At 36.6% G+C, this 19081-nt stretch overlaps 1 protein-coding gene across 1 annotated transcript in view; it reads left to right on the forward strand.

The window, feature by feature from the left end:
- MYO3A (myosin IIIA) overlaps positions 1-19081 on the forward strand; it is a 318705-nt gene that overhangs the window by 161923 nt on the left and 137701 nt on the right. Inside the window, exon 13 of the mRNA XM_006887107.1 lies at positions 10914-11116. Within this exon, the coding sequence (XP_006887169.1) occupies positions 10914-11116 (203 nt within the window). The remainder of the gene's footprint in view (positions 1-10913; positions 11117-19081) is intronic.

The raw sequence follows: 19081 nt of genomic DNA on the forward strand, positions 1-19081 counted from the left end.
GCCGTCTCTGCCTCTGCCGCCATCTTGGATCTCTCCTGAGTTTATTTTTAAATCCTTTTGGGATAGACTCAAGATGAAATTTTTATTCCTGTGGATTTGATTTGACCCTCTTTAGCTTTAATTTGAGCTTGCATATGAGTAGTTAATAGTCTGTTCTACAGTTCTGCAATCAGTATTTGGCCTAGTTTTCACTGCTGAGATTGAGCTACTCCAAGGACTTCTTCCATAGATATAAACTATCTGATTCTTGTGCATACCCTCATTAGGTGAAATCCATGTGTATAGTTGTGTCTATGTTTCTTATAAAAGGTATTTCAAATAAGTAAATCATTGTGTAGACTGCTGTATCCAGCTTCATTTCTGTCACCAAGTCCATGTTTTCCAACTGCTGATCCTTCTTCCCAGTTCCCAACTTCTTCATTCCAGTCACCTATAGTTATTATTGCATCTTGGTTACATGTTCTATAGATTTCCAACTGCAAAAATTGGTAGAAATCATCGGTTTCCTCCTCTTCGCCTCTGGTAGTTGGTGCATATATTTGAATTGATAGTGGTGTTCACCGGACTTCCTTGTATATGCGTTACCTGTTGCTCACAACATAGTATTTCAAGATGGATCTAGTAATGGCCTTTTTACTATGAAAGAGACCCCATTTTTCCCCTCACCTTTTCATCTCCAATGTAGTAGAGCATATGATTGTCTGATTCATAATGTCCCAGGCCTATCTATCACATTTCACCAATATGTAATATGTCAGTATTTTTCAGTCTCACATACTTTGGGCATATGGCCAGGAGGGACCTATCATTAGAGAAGGGCATGATGCTCAGAAGTGTGGAGGGACTGTGCAGGAGAGGAAGACCTCAGATGAGAGGGATTGATAAAATAACTAGGGCAATCGGGGTACGGATTTCCATGTCAATGAATAAGACTGGCTCCAGGCAGGGCAGGTTGCAGGGCTGTTTCACAGAGGGTCACTATGAGTCACAGGCCACTCAATGTCACATAGCAACAACAACAACTACTACTAATTATACCTGCAAGTGACCCCTCAGGCCCAGAAGAATCAGTATATACTAAGATGATTCCACCACAAGGCTCTGCTGTCAATCCCTTCCACATCTCATTGCTCATCAGCTTCTAGGCTAGTTTCAGAGGTGCCCAGTTGACTCAAATATTACCCAGTGCATATGAGTCAAAGTCAGTAAAATAAATTCTAATATGGGAAGGAGGGAGACCAAGCATGTTCTCTTGCCATAGAAGAGTCAAGGACTTGAATTCATTTCTACAAGGGTCTTCATTGTGCTTTCTTGATTTGTGGGTCAGTAGGCATTCTCATCAATAATGGATTACGTGTGTATAAGTGTTTTGTAGATGTCAACAGTCTTCCTTATCTTATCTCTTTATCTTGTTCTAGACTTTAAAATGTGATTTAATGTTAGTTGGAACTTTGTTTATGTATCAGAATCTTACCCTTATCAGATCTTGGTTTTCAGTTTCATGAGTGTTTATTCCGCTAGTTATTTCCTTGATTGTTTTGAAATGTGAGTTCTAGAAATGAATAAAATTTATCAGATGCAAAATATAGAATATTTGGTGACTATTTACCTTTATAATATGCAGCCTAATAAATTTTACTTAGCAGTTAGATATTATGCAAACTTTTTTCTTATGGGTTCAAAGTCAAATGAATACAACACTTTAAAAGAACCAAAATATAACCCAATTCTTCCTATTCTTTTCTCTCACGTATCACTCTTCTTTTATAAGATATTCAAATCTCTTATTTATTAACTCAGAACCTTACTGTTACTCCACACATCAGCTTTCCCAAGCTCTAATGTAGCTTGTATTCCAAATATGCTTACTGTCCCTCTCCCTTACCTATAAAACAAGAGAAAAAAAAAAACAAACAAAAAAAACCCCTTGTAATTCTTCAACACTGTTGATCTCACCTGGGCCTTACACTGAAAATCATTCGTTGGAATGAATTTCTACCAATATACAAATAATGGATATTGCTCTACATCTCCAAGGGGGATTTTCCTTTTTATAAAGATTGGTTGTTTGCCCAAATAAATTTTTTCATAGTGAACTCAATTAATTACTAAATGAATTTAAAAAACTCAAGTTACTTAAGAGAAAGAGCTCAATGAGATGTTGTGTTGTTATGTGCCATTTAGTTGCTTGCAACTCATAGTTACCCTAAACCCTACTTTATCCTGTGCCAGTCTCATTATCTCTGACACACTTACCCCCATTACCTCAGTCACTGAATCAACCCATCTCATTGAGGTTCTTCCTCTCCTGTACAACCTCCCAAGCATGATGTCCCTCTCCAAGGACCAGTCCCTCCTTGCACCATGTCCAAAGTATGTCAGACAAAGCTTCAGAATCCTTGCAGACAAGGAGCAGCCTGGCTTCACCCTCTTCAAGACAAACCTGTTTGTTCTCTTAGTAGTCCATGGTATATTCAATACTTTTCCCTAACACCACAACTCAAAGGCATCAGTTCTTCTATCATTCCTAGTCATTGTCCAGCTCTCTGATGTATAGCAAGTGCTTGCAAAGACCATAGCACAGACCAGGTGCACCTTAGTCTCCAGACTGATATTGTTGCTCTTTAGTACTCTGGAGAGGTCTCTGACAGCAGACTTTCCCAATGCAATATGTCTTTTAATTTCCTGGCTGCTCGTGCCAGGTGTGTTGATTGTGGAGCCAAACAAACTAAAGCTGTTTCCAGTCTCAATCTCTTCACCATCCATCACAATGCTGCCAATGGGATAGAAGAAAATAGAGGGAGAGCCAAGATGGCCTTGATGAGGATTCCACGCCTCCAACTCACACTTAAGAGCTGCTTGTTCTCCATCTTCACAATCATTCCATTTTCTATACTTCTGATTTGGTAATTATCTTTATTATTAGTTTCAGCTTCAGCCACTTCTGTGGAAGCAAAGGAAGTAATTCTGGGGAACATTTGAGTTAGAGCCCAGACAGGTAGAGAGGAATAACAAAACCAGAGACTTGTATTAAATGGTGTGCACATCAGGCACTAAACAGAATATATTTGACTAGGAAATGTATGGTTTATTTCTTTTTTAAAAAATTTTATGTTGGTTTGCATACATTGTATACACTGAGTTTAATTCATACACATTTTGTTTCTTATATTCTTTTATTAATATTTTGTTTCATACAATCATTTCTATACATTGATCAATATAATCACCATTAATCTAGACTCATTATTACCCTGTCATTTCAGGTCCTGCCTGGATCTTTCCTAATTCTTTTACCCCCTCCTCTGCCCACCAAATTCTGAAACCCCATAATTTCATGTGCTCTCCATCCTCAGGCAAACTGTTACTTCCCCTTCTGCCTTTAAACTTTTATAGACATCTTCTTAGTTAACCTTCTATTTTAACAATAATGGTCTTATTTATCATTATGAGACTTAGTTTACTCAATGTAATGCTCTCCAGCCTCTCCCATGTTAAACAGTATTTTGCAAAGTCATTGCTTCTAAATGCTGCCTAGTATTCCATCTGTGAATGTACCACAGTTTCTCAGCCTGTTTGGTTGTGGTTGGGTTTTTGGTCTGTTTGCATGCTCTTAAGATGGTGAATAACAATCCTATGAACATTGGTGTACAAATCTCCATTTGTGTCTCAGTTCTAATTTCCTTGGGATATAATCCTAATAGTGGAATAGCTGGGTCATAAGAAATGTCTATGTTCATCTTTTTGAGGAAATGCAAAACAGCCTTCCAGAGTGGTTATAGTATTTTACAATCCCATCAACAGTGTGAGAGAGTTCTCCAAAATGCTTGCTGTCTTGTTAAACTTTGCCCCTAGTGGAGTGAGATGGTATCTCATTGTGGTTTTGATTTGCATCTCTTCTTTTTTTTTTTTTTTTTTTTACCCAAGTTAAATCTCTTTAATATTGCATCTCTTCTTGTCAGTGATTATTTTTATACTTTCTTCCCTTGTTAATACTCTCATCCATATTTTTATTTTATAAGATAATATAATAGTTTATTGATATATTTTAACTCTCCAGGATTTATTAGAATTCATAACTCCCATGCTCTGCCAGAAGTAAATCTGTATGCAAGCTACTCAGTATATTTAAGGCAAAGCTTAAGAGTATTTCATTTGATTTGTAAATACATGGATATAAGATGGTATCAATGGGAAATCACAAATCCAAAAGAAAAATGTGTATACCTGAGGCTATTCTGATACATAGATCATATATTGAGGGAATATTTTCAAAGTATGAACTGGAAAATTATAAAAGCTCCAAATACCTGTTCTCCTTCTAGTAACTGAGGACAGTATTGCCCAAGAGAGGAGGTCACCAATTAGGAAAAGTCCCATTTAATAAAAGCAGCGATGCACCATGACTTGTGTTGATAAATCAGGGATAGACTTTTACATTGTGTAACTTTTTGTGTAGTTCACTATTAACTACTTTTTCCAAATCTGGCATTTTGGTATTGCAGACCCAATTCTCTATCCCCTGGAAATGTGATTTGTAAATTATTTTACTCAAACTAATGAACAGAGAGTGAAGGAAGATGGAATTTTAAAATTCAGTGTTGCTAAAGCACAAACACCCAGTGCAGGCTTATAATGTATGTATATTTTAATACATATTTTCATTAAGAAGGCTGGTAAAGAAAAACTATAAAACTCTGCCTTTCAGAGAATTAATAATTCTCTTCAGAACATCAACACATCATGTGTGTTTTACTGCGTTACCAGTGATTTTGATAATTTCTTCATGTGTCCGTTGCCCATCCAAATGTCTTCTTCTATGAGTCTTTCCATGTATTTTGTCCATTTGTAGGGTTTATTTGTTTGTTGAATACCTGTTGATCATCGGTAAAGGGGTTAATTTCTAGTCTATTCCAGTGTTCTATTTGTCTGTCATTGTACTAGTACCATGATGTTTTGTTTATTACAGCTGTGTGGTAAGTTTTGAGATCAGGGAGTCCTATGTCTGCCACTTCAGTTTTGTTTTCAGAAGTACTTTGCTTATTTGAGGGTCCCTTTCCTTTCCAAAGAAACTTGAAAATTGCCTTTTATCTCACTTTGAAAAATTAGTATCTGTATTGATATTGTGTTACACATGTAAATTGTTTTTGGTCAGTTTGTCATTTTCACTATATTGAGTCTTCTTGTTTGAGGCACAGTTGACTCAATCATACATAACAACTATATCCATGAAAAAGGAATATTTCCCCATTTATTTAGGTCTCTTTATTGATTCTTGGAGTAGTATTTTATTGTTTCTTTTATTATTAATTTTAATGAACATTTACAGAGACTTTGGATTTCCATTCATTCTTTGTTACACTATTTTCCCTGCCTAACCTCCCTCCCAGTTCACTCTTCTCTTTGAAAAGTAAAATTCTTTCACTGTTATACAATCCCTCCTCCCAAGCCCATTCCACTATGCAGTCTTCGTTTTGAAAAGTAAAAGTTTCTTTATAAAGGTTTTGCTATCTATGTTTATGTTTATTCTCAAGTATCTCAATTTGATATTGGCAATTCTAAATTATATTACTTTCTTAGTTTCCTTATCTGAGTGTTGTTGGGTGTTTTGTTCCTAGGGTTGCTAGGAGTCATGCTCTATCTACTCAAAGGCAATCCACAACTACAACTGTATACCTTACCATATCACTTACATATAGTGACAGTTTTACCACTTCTTTACCGATCTTATTTCCTTCTCTTGACATCTGGCCCTAGAATTTACTTCCAATATAAAATTGAATTGCAGTAGTGAAAGGGGCATCCTTGGCTTGTCTGTCTTTACCCTTTATTATTCTTCATTTAAAATTATTTTGGCTCTTGGTTTTGCATATATACCTTTGACTATGTTGAGGAAATTCCCTTCTATTCCAGTTTAATAAGTGTTTTAATAAGGAAGGTATGTTAGATTTTGTCAAAGACCTTTTCTGCATCAGTTGATAGGATCATGTGGTTCTTTTTCTTTAATTTGTTAATGTCATGAATTATGGTGATTGTTTTTCTTATTTTGAAATACCTTCCATACCTGTTATGAATCCTTATGGTCATGACTTTTTTTAAATGTTGTTTTTATTATGTGCTGTCCAGTCACCTGCAACTCATAACTACCCCATATACAACAGCCCTAAACCCTGCTCTGTCCTGTGCCAATCTCACTGTCTCTGACACACCCATCCCAATTACCCCAGTGACTGAATCAATCTATCTCATAGAGGATCTTCCTCTCCTGTGCTGTCCCTCCACCCTCCCAAGCATGATGTCCCTCTCCAAGGACTCAAAAGCATGTTTTCCTTCTACCATTTCTTGTCATTGTCCAGCTTTCTGAGGCAAAGCAAGTGATTGCAAAGATCATGGCCTCTATTGGATGCACCTTAGTCTCCAGACTGATATCATTGCTCCTCAGTACTTTGACGAGGTCTCTAACAGCAGACTTTCCCATCACAATATGTCTTTTTATTTCCTGGATGCTGGTGCCAATATTGTTGATTGTGGATCCAAGCAGACTAAATCTGTGAACAATCTCAATCTTGTCACCATCCATTATGATGCTGCCAATCAGCCCCAGTGGTGAGAATCTTTGTTTTCTTGATATTGAGCTTCAATCCATCCTGAAGGCTGTAGTCCTCGACTTTCTGCAGTACTGTTTGATATTATTGGGCAGGATTTTGTTAAAGAATTTTTCATCTATGTTCATGATAGATATTGATCTGTATTTGAGATGTTGATATTGCTTGGTTTTGGTATTAGGGTTATGGTTACTTCATAGAATGACTGTAAGTGTGTTCCTTCTTTTTCTAATTTTTTAAAATAATTTCGGTGGAATTGGTGACAGATCTTCTCTGATTGTTTGGTTGGATTCAGCCATGAAATCATTTGGGCCAGAACTTTTTTGGAGGTGAGTATTTTTATGACATACTCAGTTTCTTCTTTTGTGATGAGTCTGTATGTTCTTGTCATTCTAGGTAAGGCATAATTTTCAAGGAATTTGTCCATTTCCTTTAGGGTTTCAAATTTATCAGAGTATAGGATTTCATAATATTATGATATTATAGATTTAACTTGATCTGGTTCTATTGTAATACCACCTCTATGATTTATTATTTAAGTTATTTACATCTTATCTCTTTTCCTGTCATTAAATTTGTCAGTGGTTTGTCTATTTTGTTGGACCAAAACTAGCTATTTTGTTAAGTAAGAACCAGCTTTTGGTCTTATTGATGGTTTCAGTTGTTTTCCTATCTTCTATTTCATTGATTTTAGCCCTTATCCTTATAATTTCCTTTCTTTTAGAGGCTGTGGGTTTACATTGTTTTTGTTTTTCTGTTTGATGGGGATGTTAAGTTAGGTCATTAATTGTGCTTGTTTTTTCTTTTTTAATGTGTTTGCCTGTTGCTATGAACTATCCCCTCAGGACAGCCTTACCTGTATCCCAGAGCTTTTGATATGTTATATTTTTATTATCATTTGTTTCAAGGAACTTTTTAATTTCATTTTCTATTTCTTCTGTGCTCTGTGGGAGAAGGATGGGCAATTTCTTCCCGAGCAATTAACTGCCTCTGAAAACCTATGCCAAGATGGTCAGCTATGGGTCATTCTGACTCTATGATACACAACTACTCAACAATAATTTCTTCTGTAACCCAATCATATTCCAGCTGGGTGTAATTTAGTTTCCACATGAGTGGTTTTGTAAGCTTTCTCCTTTTGTGGTTAATTTCTAGTTTTATGGCATTGTGGTCTCAGAAGACATATTTAATTTATTTTTTATTTTGTTGAGGCTCTCCTTGTATCATAATATATGATCGGTTCTGGAGAATATACAATGTGCAATTGATAAAAAAGTAAATTAACTTTTAGTTGGGTGCATTATAGTGAATAGATCTACAAGGTCAAGTTTGCGGATTTTATAATTTAAATCTTCTGCATCTTTGATAAGTCTCTTTCCAGTTGACCTATCGTTTGGTGAGAGTGATGTGTTAAAGTCTCCCACTACTATTGTGACACTATTTCTTTCTTCAAGATTGTAAGCCATTGTTTTATGTATTTTGTAGTCTATCATTTGGTACGTAGATGAAACCAAGGTTATGCTGTCTTCTTGATCTATTGTGCTTTTTGATCAATATATATGCGTGTCTTTATCTTCTATGGTGGTTTTCATCCTGAAGTCTATTTTATCAGAGATTAGTTTGCCAATCCTACTTTTTTGTGAATGCCATTTGCTTAGTATATTTTTTCCACCCTTTGATTTTTAGTCTGTCTTTTTCATCTCTTAGATATATCTCTTGCTGGCAGCATATTGATAAGCTTTGGGGTTTTTTTTCCAGTGATTGGGGTAGGCGTTTCAGAGACAGTGAGGTTGGAACAGGATAGAGCAGGGTTTAGGGCTCTTGTATATAGGGTCACTATGGGTCGCAAATGACTCAATGGCACATAGCAACAACAACTGCTACTCTTTCCCTATTGATTGGTGCATTTAATCCATTCATATTAAATGCTGTAATTTGCAGGCTAGTGTTTATCACTGCCATTAGCTGTGTTTCTTTTTCTGTGTTTCTGGTTTCTACGGTCCGTCCACTTTCCTTTGATGTCTCTTTGTGAAGGTCTTTCCTTCAAATTTCTTGTAAAGTAGGTCTGGTTTTCACAAATAACTTAAGTTACTGTTTTTCTGCAAATGACCTAATTTCTCCTTCAAATTTGGTGGACAACTTTGCTGAGCATAGGATCCTCAGCTGGTTATTGTTTTCTCTCAAACTTCCGAGGGTTTTGTCCCATTATCTTCTTACTTGCAATATTTCTGCTGAGAAATCAGAACTTAATCTAATTGGTCCTCCTTTGTAGGTAACTCTTGGTTTTTCTTCCACTGCTTTTAGAATTCTATACTTATCTTTTATTTTGAAGAATTTGACTATGGTATGTCTTCATTTTCTATTGGAATTTAGTCTGTTTTAGATTGGCTGAGCTTCTTGAATATGAATTTCCTTGTTCTTCATAATACCTGAGAAGTTTTCTTCTAATCCCTTATTCACAATTTTCTCAATGTTTTCCTTATTACTCTCTTGTTCTGGAACTCAGATCATACATACAATGTTTCTTTTGATGTTATTGCATATGATACTAATGTTTTCTTCATTTTCCCTCCATCTCCTCTCTTTTCTCTTCCAGTAGGTTTCCATTGAGGTTCTTGTCTTCCAGCTCACTGACACTTATTCTTGGTTGCGTCTCTTCAGTTTAACTATTTTGTCCTCCAACCTATTGCATACTTCTGCTATTTTGGTCTTGATATTCTGGATTGCATTTTTGTGCATTTCTCTTTTTTCCAGAACCAGAAACACAGCTAATGGCAGTGATAAACACTAGCCTGCCAATTATGGCATTTAATATGGATATATTCTTTCTGTCTTGTGATGATTTTTTTTAAGTTCTTCTACGTCTTTATTTATAGTCTCAATTCTTCCTTCCATCTTTTGCAGTTTCTTCTGTAGTTGCTCATGTTCTTCTGCATCGATATATTTCTTCCGGCTCCTTGCCTCTTGTTGCTATGTGCCATCAAGTTGCTTGTGACTTATAGCAACCATATGTACAAGAGCCCTAAGCCCTCCTCTATCTTGTGCCAAACTCACCATCTCTGACACACTCACTCCCACCACCCCAGTCACAGAAATGATCCATCACATCGAGGGTCTTCCTAGTATTAATCTTACTTTTACCTTCCATTCTTTCTTCCATCATTTGCACCTTCTTCTGTAACTATTCATGTAACTCTTCTTCAAATATTTCTTCTGGTTCCCCATCTCTAGGATGTTCACTTTATTTATGGCTTCTATTCTTTCTTCCATCATTTATACCTTCTTCAGTAGCTGTTCATGTGACTCCACATCAGTATATCTCATCTGTCTCTGAGGTATTCACCGGGTTTACAATATAGTCTACTATTTTAAGAGAAGGATTTTTTTTTCTCACAATGTTAGAAGCTTCCTGCTGCTTTCTTGAAATTACGTAAGCATTTCCTTGGTATATATTAAGCCGTTTCTATTGTGTCTGTGTAGGTTGTTGATTGTTTTTTATCTTTATAATGTTACTGATTAGTTACCATCTTAAAGTGTTCCTTCTATAGGGGTAGACAATTTGCTCTATTGGAAGTCCTATTTGGGCCTGGTAGGTAGAAAAGTTTGCACTTCATAAATGCCCTTCGGGTCCTCTCAGATCTGCATTGTAGTCATGTGGAAACCTCTTATTGCAGCCCCTTCTCCTAAAGTCCTCTTGTGTGATCTGCGAAGTGGCTCCCTGGAGCAATTTCATTCCAAGGGAGTTGCAGGCCCCTCCCTCCCCTGCATCTCAGTGTGCTGGTGCTGGGTGTGAGTGTCTTACCTGATTTCAGCTCCATTGCCTGAAGTCTGTTGTCCTCTTTTGACTGCAGAGTGGTATGGCCAGGTTTCCCAACTTAAGCAGTTTCGGTCCAGAGGCTTTATGAGCAGCTTCCTCCCTAGCATTTCAGTATGCAGGCTGTGGGAGTGAGTCTCTAGTCTTATTGTAGCCCACTCTTTTAAATTATTTTGTCCTCTTTGATCTGTAGAGTGGCCCCACAGAGGCCAGGTTTCCCACTGGAGCAGTTTCTCTCCAGGGAAGTTGCAAGCCCCTCCCTCTCCAGTACTTAATGTCTGTAGATTATTTCTTCACTGCTCTTTAAGAAAGCAAGTGCATAAATACAAGTATGGAAAGGGAAAACAGACCAGATTGTAATATTTGACATTATGCTAGAATTTTACTCTCTTGTGTCCTGCATAAAATGCTTATCAAAAAAGAAAATTATTTTATTATATGCAAAATTAATTTCTTTACATGCTTTCCTACATTACATGATATTTTTTCTTTAGGCTAACAATAGAACACTTCAAGAGAAGATTTTACAAGTAAATAATTTGGTGGAAGCATTTGGTAATGCCTGCACTATTATAAATGACAATTCCAGCAGATTTGGAAAATACTTAGAAATGAAGTTCACCTCTTTTGGAACTGTGGTGGGAGCACAGATTTCTGAGTACCTTCTGGAAAAATCTCGAGTTATTAACCAGGCTATGTAAGTCATGTCAAATATTTCCTATTTTCTGGGAGAGTTATAAAGATGATGCTTCTAAATAAAAATGTCTTATTAATTGAACAAAATTTGGCTAATCACCTACTATATGAAAGGCAGTGTTAGGAACAGAGCAATAGTTCAGCATTTTCTTATATTCTAAAGAGCACTGTTGTTGTTGTTATGTGCCATCCAGTCGTTTCTAAAGAGCACTACAAGTAAACAGAAAAAAAACACAAACAAAAAAACCACTTTCCTTGAGTTGGTCCCAACTCATGGTGATCCCAGTGTGTCAGGGAACCGTGTTCATCAGAGTTTTCAGTGACAGATGCTTCGCAAGCAGATCACCAACCTTTCTTCTTGCATTTGGTTTTGAACTTCCAATTTTTTGCTTGAACTAGCAGCCAAGTTCATTAACCATTTGCACTATCTACGGACTTCACAACTAGAGTTAACAAAATAACTTTCATTTAAAAGTATGATGGCAAGTAGAAAGCCCGATCTCAATATCAAAGTATTAACAAGATAAATTAGAATAAGTTCTGAAGTTGTTGGAGTGTGTGTGTGTGTATGTGTGTGTGTAGCGCATGCATGTGTGTATGTGTGTGTGTAGAGAATGTATTTCTCTACATAAAACTAATGAGAAATGTTGATGTTTTTATGTGTCTTCAAGTTGTAACTAACTCATAGCTGAATAGCAAAATTTCTCTCCTGTCTGAATGATGTTTATATTGGCTTTTGCTTTGTTTTTCTTTTAGAAAAAAAGTGTAACTAATTACAATATTTTTCTTTTTTTGCATAATGCTTGTATACTAAACAAAATACTGTTGTGGTTAGGTTATGATTCATAGTGACCTTATGAACTATGGATCTGCACCCTCCTCTATCCTGTGACATGCTCATTATCCCTGCCACTAGAACCTATTGCTGTGGTCACTATGTCAGTCCATCTTATTATGAGTCTTCCCCTTATCCTCTGACCCTCTGCTTTCCAAGTACTAACTGCTCTTAACCACATGCTCAAAATATGTGAGATGAAATTTCACCATCTTTCCCTCTGAGGAGCACTCTGGCTGCACCCTTTCCAAGATACATTTGTTTGTTCTCTCAGCAGTCCATGGGCTATTTAGTACTCTTCTCCAACACCACAACTCAAAGGCATCAATTACTTTTCTATCATTTTTATTCACTGTTCACCTCTCAGGTGTACAGCAAATAATTGAAAATATCATTGCTTGAATTAGGAACAACTTTGTCATCCAATTCCCTATGCAACACATCTTTTGATATCCTGAGTAGCTGGTACCCAGGGTATTGATTGTGGATCTAGATAATATGAAATCATTAAGAGTTTCTATCTTTTCTCCATCTATAATTTTGTTGCATAGTGGCCTGGTGATGAGGATTTTTTGTTTTCTTGATATTGAGACATAATTTATACAGAAGACTGTAGTCTTTGCAACAAGTACTTCAAGTTCTCTTCACTTTCAGCAAGCAAGGTTTCTATGAAGGATACTGTGGACAAAATCTAGAATTATCTGTTTCTTGTTGTTGTTATTGTTATTGGGTACCATCAATCCTATGAACAGCCAGTCTTAACTCTGTCCTATCCTGTGCCATCCTCACATCTCTGAAACACTCAATCCCATTGCTAAAGTCACTGTGTCAATCCATCTCATAAGGGGTTTTCCTTTCTTTTACTGACCTTCCCATAGTCCTGAATATCCCTCTCCAATGAATAGCTTCACCTAGTTACTTGCCCAGAGTATGAAAGACGAAGCTTCTCCATCTTTACCTCCAAGGAACACTCTGTCTCCACCTTCTCCAAGACATTATCTGCTTGTTCTTTTGTTATCTCCATGGATATTCTGTACTTTCTCCAGCACTGAAACTCAAAGACATTAATTCTTCTTCTGTCATCCTTATTTATTTTCCAGCTCTCTAATGCATAGCAGATGATTGAGAAGACTATGACCTGAATTTGGCACACCTTAGTCTTTAAACTGACATCACTGCTCTTCAGTACTCTGGGAAGCATTAAAAGAAGAGAAAAGGAAATAGTTTAGAAAGAAGAAGGAAGGAATATACCAAATTACCAAAGAGAGTTGGCTGACACAGAACCATTCAAAAAATAGCATATGATCAGAAATCAATGGTGTAAAAAAAAACAAAAAAAACAATGCCCTGAGAAATTATGAGATAACAAGTGACATGTTTAAATAAATAGTTCCACCTGGATGTGCTCACCAGTCTATGCCAAGAAATTTGGAAGACAGCAACTTGGTCAACAGAATGGAGGTATATCTTTGTTCCCATTCCCCAAAAAGGTAATACAAAAAAATGTGGAAATTATAAAAAAGTCTCATTAAGAACACATGCAAATAAATCTTTCTGGTGTTTATTATAAGCAGCTAGAACAGTACATTGACAGAGAACTCCAGATATTCAGACTATATTTACAAGAGGCCATGGCACCAAGGATATCATTACTGATGTCAGATGAATCTTGGCTGAAAGCTGAGGATAGCAGGATATATACTTGTGTTTTATCAACTGCACAAAGGCATTTGGCTCTGTGGATTGTAACAAATTGTGGATAACACTGAGAAGAATGGGAATCCCAGAACACTTGTTTGTGCTCATGTGAAACTTAAACCTAGATCAAGAACCAGTATTCCAAAAAGAATGCTCATAAGAGACAAACTGAGATCAAGCTTAGAAGCCCTACTCCAAAGCATAAAGAGACTGCCAAATACAACCAGAAATGCATAATCTGAAGAGGATAAAATTGATGCATGGGACCTTCTAAAGATTAAATCCATGTGTGTATCAAAAACTTTTTCCAACAGGGTGAAAAGAAAACCTACAGACTGGGAACAAACATTTGGTAATGCTATCTCAGACAAGAGTCTTATAACAAAAGTTTACAGAATACTCCTGGACCTTGACAAGAAAAGGGCTGATAACCTAATTACAAAATGAACAAAAGACATGGAAAGAATTTTCACAGAGGAAGATATTTGAATGGCAAACAGACATATGAAGAAATGCTCCAAATCACTGGCAATAAGAGAGATGCAAATAAAAACCACAATGAGGTACCATCTCACTCCAGTGAGAGTGGCAAAGTTAAACAGGGAAGCAAGTAATAAATGTTGGGAAGGATATGGTAAGAAAGAACTCTTATACATTGTTGGTGGGATTATAAAATGGTACAACCACTCTGGAAGGTAGTTTGGCACTTCTTCAAAAAGCTGAACATAGACATTCCATATGACCCAGATATTCCACTGCTTGGAATATACCAGGAAAAATGAGAACTGAGGCATAAATGGAGATTTGTACACCAGTGTTCATAGCAGCATTATTCACCATCGCAGAAACATGGAAACAGCCCAAATGTCCAACCACAAATGAATGGATTGAGAAATCATGGCACACTCACACAATGGAATACTATGCAGCATGCAGGAGCAATGATTTTGTAAATTATTATATATTATATATATTTAATTATTACATATTAAATATTATTATATATTGATTATATAGTGCATATAGTCTATCGATTAATTATATGTTCTATATCATATATTAAATATATAGTTATTATATAATGTTTTTATAAATTACCTAACTTGGGAGGGACTGGAGAGCATTATGCTTAGTGAACGAATTCAGTCCCACAGGATAAATATTGTATAAAACCATTTTTGTAGAGTGAGTATAAGAATCCAAGAGGGGTGTGAGAGGGTGGAAGCAGAGGGATGAGGATGTGTGTGTTGGGGGAGGGGATTAATCATGGGGCTGTACAATTTGATAATAAGGTGTTCGAATTTTGTAAATAAACTAGTATAATTTTTTTTTAAATCAAGAAAAATGTGTGTCAGAGTTAAATCCTTTCTCCATATCTGTTCAGTCTCTAGGCTGAATAAATCGTTTGAGAAGCTAGACTTTAGAAAGAAGAATGTGACATCAGAATTGCAAGAAGATTCATCAACAACCTGCATTATGCAGATTATACAAGTTACATTACTGTAGAAACATAATAAACTCATGGAATTAAAGGCTCTTTTTTATGTACTGTTACATGATTATTTCATATAAACCAAATATAGAGTCTTCAAGTCTGATATATAGCGAACTTGTAAGGACAGAGTATAACTAACTGTCCCTTATGACTCCTCAGGGTGGAAATCTTAATGGAAGCAGTTTACCACCTCTTTCACCTACGTTATCAGTTGTTTGATTCAAACTACTGGCCTTTTGATTGGCAGCCAAATGCCTTAACTGCAATGCTACCGGAGCCCCCTTTATAATTAAGATTCTCCAAAGTTGCTATCATTTTATTCACAATATATAAGTTGCCTAGAATCCAGTTTCTGAGAATCCAGACCTCAAAGGAAAATGATCCTTTTGCTCTTGACTGTGAAATAAATGATTAGACAAATATTGTTTTAAATTTTTGCTTCATCACATGCTAGACTACATTGATCAAGATATTTAAGCCTTATAGACCCTTATAGAATGTTGGTACTGCAATTTCCTGGATGTGTGTTTTAAAACAATTCTACTTAAAATGTCTGTGTACTTAAAAAAAAAAAAAAACCAAACCAAAAACTTCTATGTACTTCAGCTCTTCATCTTTAAAATGAAAATAGTGATCAACTAATACCTATAAAGTACATATGTTTAAGACCCACTGCTCTCTGGCTTCCTGACGAGTTCAGCCAATAGATAGCAATCACAAAAAGAGAGAAGAGTCACATTGAAAATGTTCAGAATATTACAACTCCTGTTACGAACAAAGGGACCTCTGGTGGTCTACAGTGTAAGGAGATGTACTCTGAACCCAAAGGTAGATGGTTTAAAAGCACAGTATATACTTTTTTTATATACTTTTTTTTTATGTACTTTTTCCACAGGCAAAAGCACAGTCTTTCTCATGTTGATTATAACCTATGAAAACCCACTAGAGGGTCACATATGAAGTAGCTTGGAAGAGGGGCTACTGTGGAGCTAATGCCTTAAAGGAATGGAACACTGTTGAGAGAATAGGATAAATACTCAAACTCTGCAGCTGTCTTTTTCTGATTGCTATCTATTGGCTGAACTTAGTAGGAAACCAAAGAGCAGTGGGCCCCAATCTGTAGAAGTTAATCTTTAGAATAACAGACCAAACCCAGACCCACTGTCATAGTTTCTAAGGCTTAAATCTTAGTAAGTGGAGACTTTCTCATCTTTTCCACACATAACAGGTAGGTCTTTGAACTGCCAACCTTTCAGATAGTGGCACAACACATAAAAACCAGAGAACAGAAAAGAACTAGCACAGATATTTTGTTAAATTAATTTACCCAGTTCTTTAAGGGAAGAAGATTATTCTCTTATTCTTGCTTTTGCTCATGTCATTGTACCCCAATCTCTAAAGATATTTATTTCTGTATTACTTTTCTAATAGTAGCACTATTATATAACTTGTAATTAAGTAAAATAATTTTCTAACTTTCTAAAGAAGAGACTTTAAAGAGAGGCTACTTAATTTCAAGAAGAACAGAACATATTGGAATCACTGCTAGATAATTCTCATAAATGTGAATTATGCATATTTCCACTATAATTTTCATCTATTAAAACATTTTAGTTCAGCAAGAAGTTATTGAACTTCCTTCAGATGCCCACACTTAACTAGACTTCATTGAAGATACAGAGGAAGGAGCAGATATGGTCTTGTAAAAGAGAAAATATTACTCACTCAACTGTAATGCTGTGTCAGGCACTGTGTTAAGCATTTTACATCTGTTATTTTAATTCTGATAGTGATCCACAGAGAAGGTATTATTGTCTATTTTATATGTGAAGAAACTGAGACTAAGAGAATTCTGGTAAGCTACCGGTGTCTCAGTGTCTGACCCCAGAACCCAACGTAGTCATTCATCCTTCCATCCATTTCAATTCGCAAAGTTTATTGAGTTCCTACTGTGTGCCGGGAACTGTATGAGGTCCGAGAGTTATGAAGCTGAAGAAGAGATCCTTGAGGTTAAGTAGATTGTGGCCTAGTGAGGAGCCATCTTATCTTTAACACCAGGCTTGCTAACCACTCCATTCATTTGTAGTGTTGCTAGCAACAAGAAAATTAATTCACCTGGTAAGAGTAAGCAGATAGGGGGCAAAAGAGAATAATTGAGGAGAGTTGATGTCTAGGAGGAGAGGGTGTGCTAACAAAAAATTTAAAACCGTATTGTTTTATAAATACCCCATGAAACCTTAAAGTATAAACCAGTTCTCAGAGCTTTATTGCTTATTACTGAACAGCTTAACAGGTGGATTTAGTTGTGCTGTTGTGATAACTTTACCACCGATGTGAGAGGGTTGACTAACCTACCTAGGTCATCCCCATGGTCCAGGAAATGAACACACATGTGAGCGCTGAGGGACTGTCTACAAATGGGTGAATGGAGTGCTAGAAGTAACTGAAGAAGACTGAGAATATCTGCAATAAGTTGAGTCGGAATCAGAGAAATTCCATATGTTAGTTTGCTGAGTGAATCCCTGGGTCTTTCTAGATTAATGTCGTTGGCCACTAACTAAAAGGTTAGCGGTTCTAGTAAACCTAGAGGCACTTTAGATGAGAGGCCTAGTCATCTACTTCCTGAAAATCACAGTTCTGCATGGACAGAAATCGGGTTGTCATGAGTCAGAAACAACTCCATGGCAACTGATGTTGGAGTAATTTGCTGTGCCCCTGTGTTTGCTGCCAGGCATCCTGACCCAGAAGCGCTGGTCCTGTGAGTGGGTATGACATGTTACGGTGCTCTGTAAGGTAAAACTTTAATGTGGTTATGGACAGGACAGGAGGAGGACAGTGTTTTGAAATGACTTCTCCTATTTTTAAAATAGTCCTTGTTGATCCATCAAAGGTCAATATATTTCCTATAGCACCCCCAGTTCTCATCAGATTACAATTCTCATTAAATGTAAACTGATCATTTAGGAGAAAACCACTAATTTTGTGTGTCTGTGTTTGTGAGTCACTGCTCTAATTGTATAGCGCATCATTTAGCAGTAAAGGAGTGACACATGGCGCAATCAATGTGATTTCATTAGAACAAAGCAAACAAAATTACATGCTGTGTCCTTCTGAAGGAAGTTTCGGGGTTTTGTCATGAAAAAAAAAAAAAAACCAACAGAAAAACTAAACTTTCAGGGTTTTTTTATCCTCTAAAGATCCAAGTCCATTGCCCATGAAGTTGATTCTGACTCATATTGACCTGATGAGTGGAACTGCCCCATTGAGTTTCAGGCTCCACAGGAGAAAAATGGGCAATATCTTCCATTTACACCTTCAGAAGCACAAAGGAGGTCAGCTGTGAATCAGTTCCAATCAGTGGCAATGAGAAAGAGAAAATGTTAAGGAAGGAGCACTGATAGAGTAGTCTATAGGGAGTTGAGCTGCTAACCCAAAGGCCATGCCTATCTGGACTTTTGAACTCATCAACACTTCAAAAGGAAGATGAACAATCACTTCTTATGTGATTTACAGCCTGTGACCTCAATGGAGGTCAGTTATGACTCACTCACTTTTGAATTAATGGCTATGAGTTGAAATGAGAGGAGGTTCCACTGAAAATAAAGAGTGTAAATACCTTAATCAGATGCAAACTCCAGGTCTCCCTAAGCACCGGTGTCCTTGAGAAAGGAAGTAATGAAGGGCTGCAGAGAGGGGCACTGGAGACAGCGAAATTGCAAAGTAAGAATATCACCAATTGTGATCTATCTGAGAATATGTCACAGCAAAAAGAAGATAGAGTGGTGGGCAGAGAAGGAAAGTGTGCTAAAGTTCCATCAAACTATTTTGTGAAAGATATTCCGGAATTACAGACTATGTTGTGACCCATATTCACGTTTTGCATTATTACAGCATTAGATCTATAAAATGCTACTTATACACAGAACCTAGGTCATAGA

Source organism: Elephantulus edwardii, unplaced genomic scaffold (genome assembly GCF_000299155.1).
Source record: "Elephantulus edwardii isolate Elephantulus edwardi_28Jun2011 unplaced genomic scaffold, EleEdw1.0 scaffold00054, whole genome shotgun sequence".
NCBI classification, from domain to species: Eukaryota; Metazoa; Chordata; class Mammalia; order Macroscelidea; family Macroscelididae; genus Elephantulus; species Elephantulus edwardii.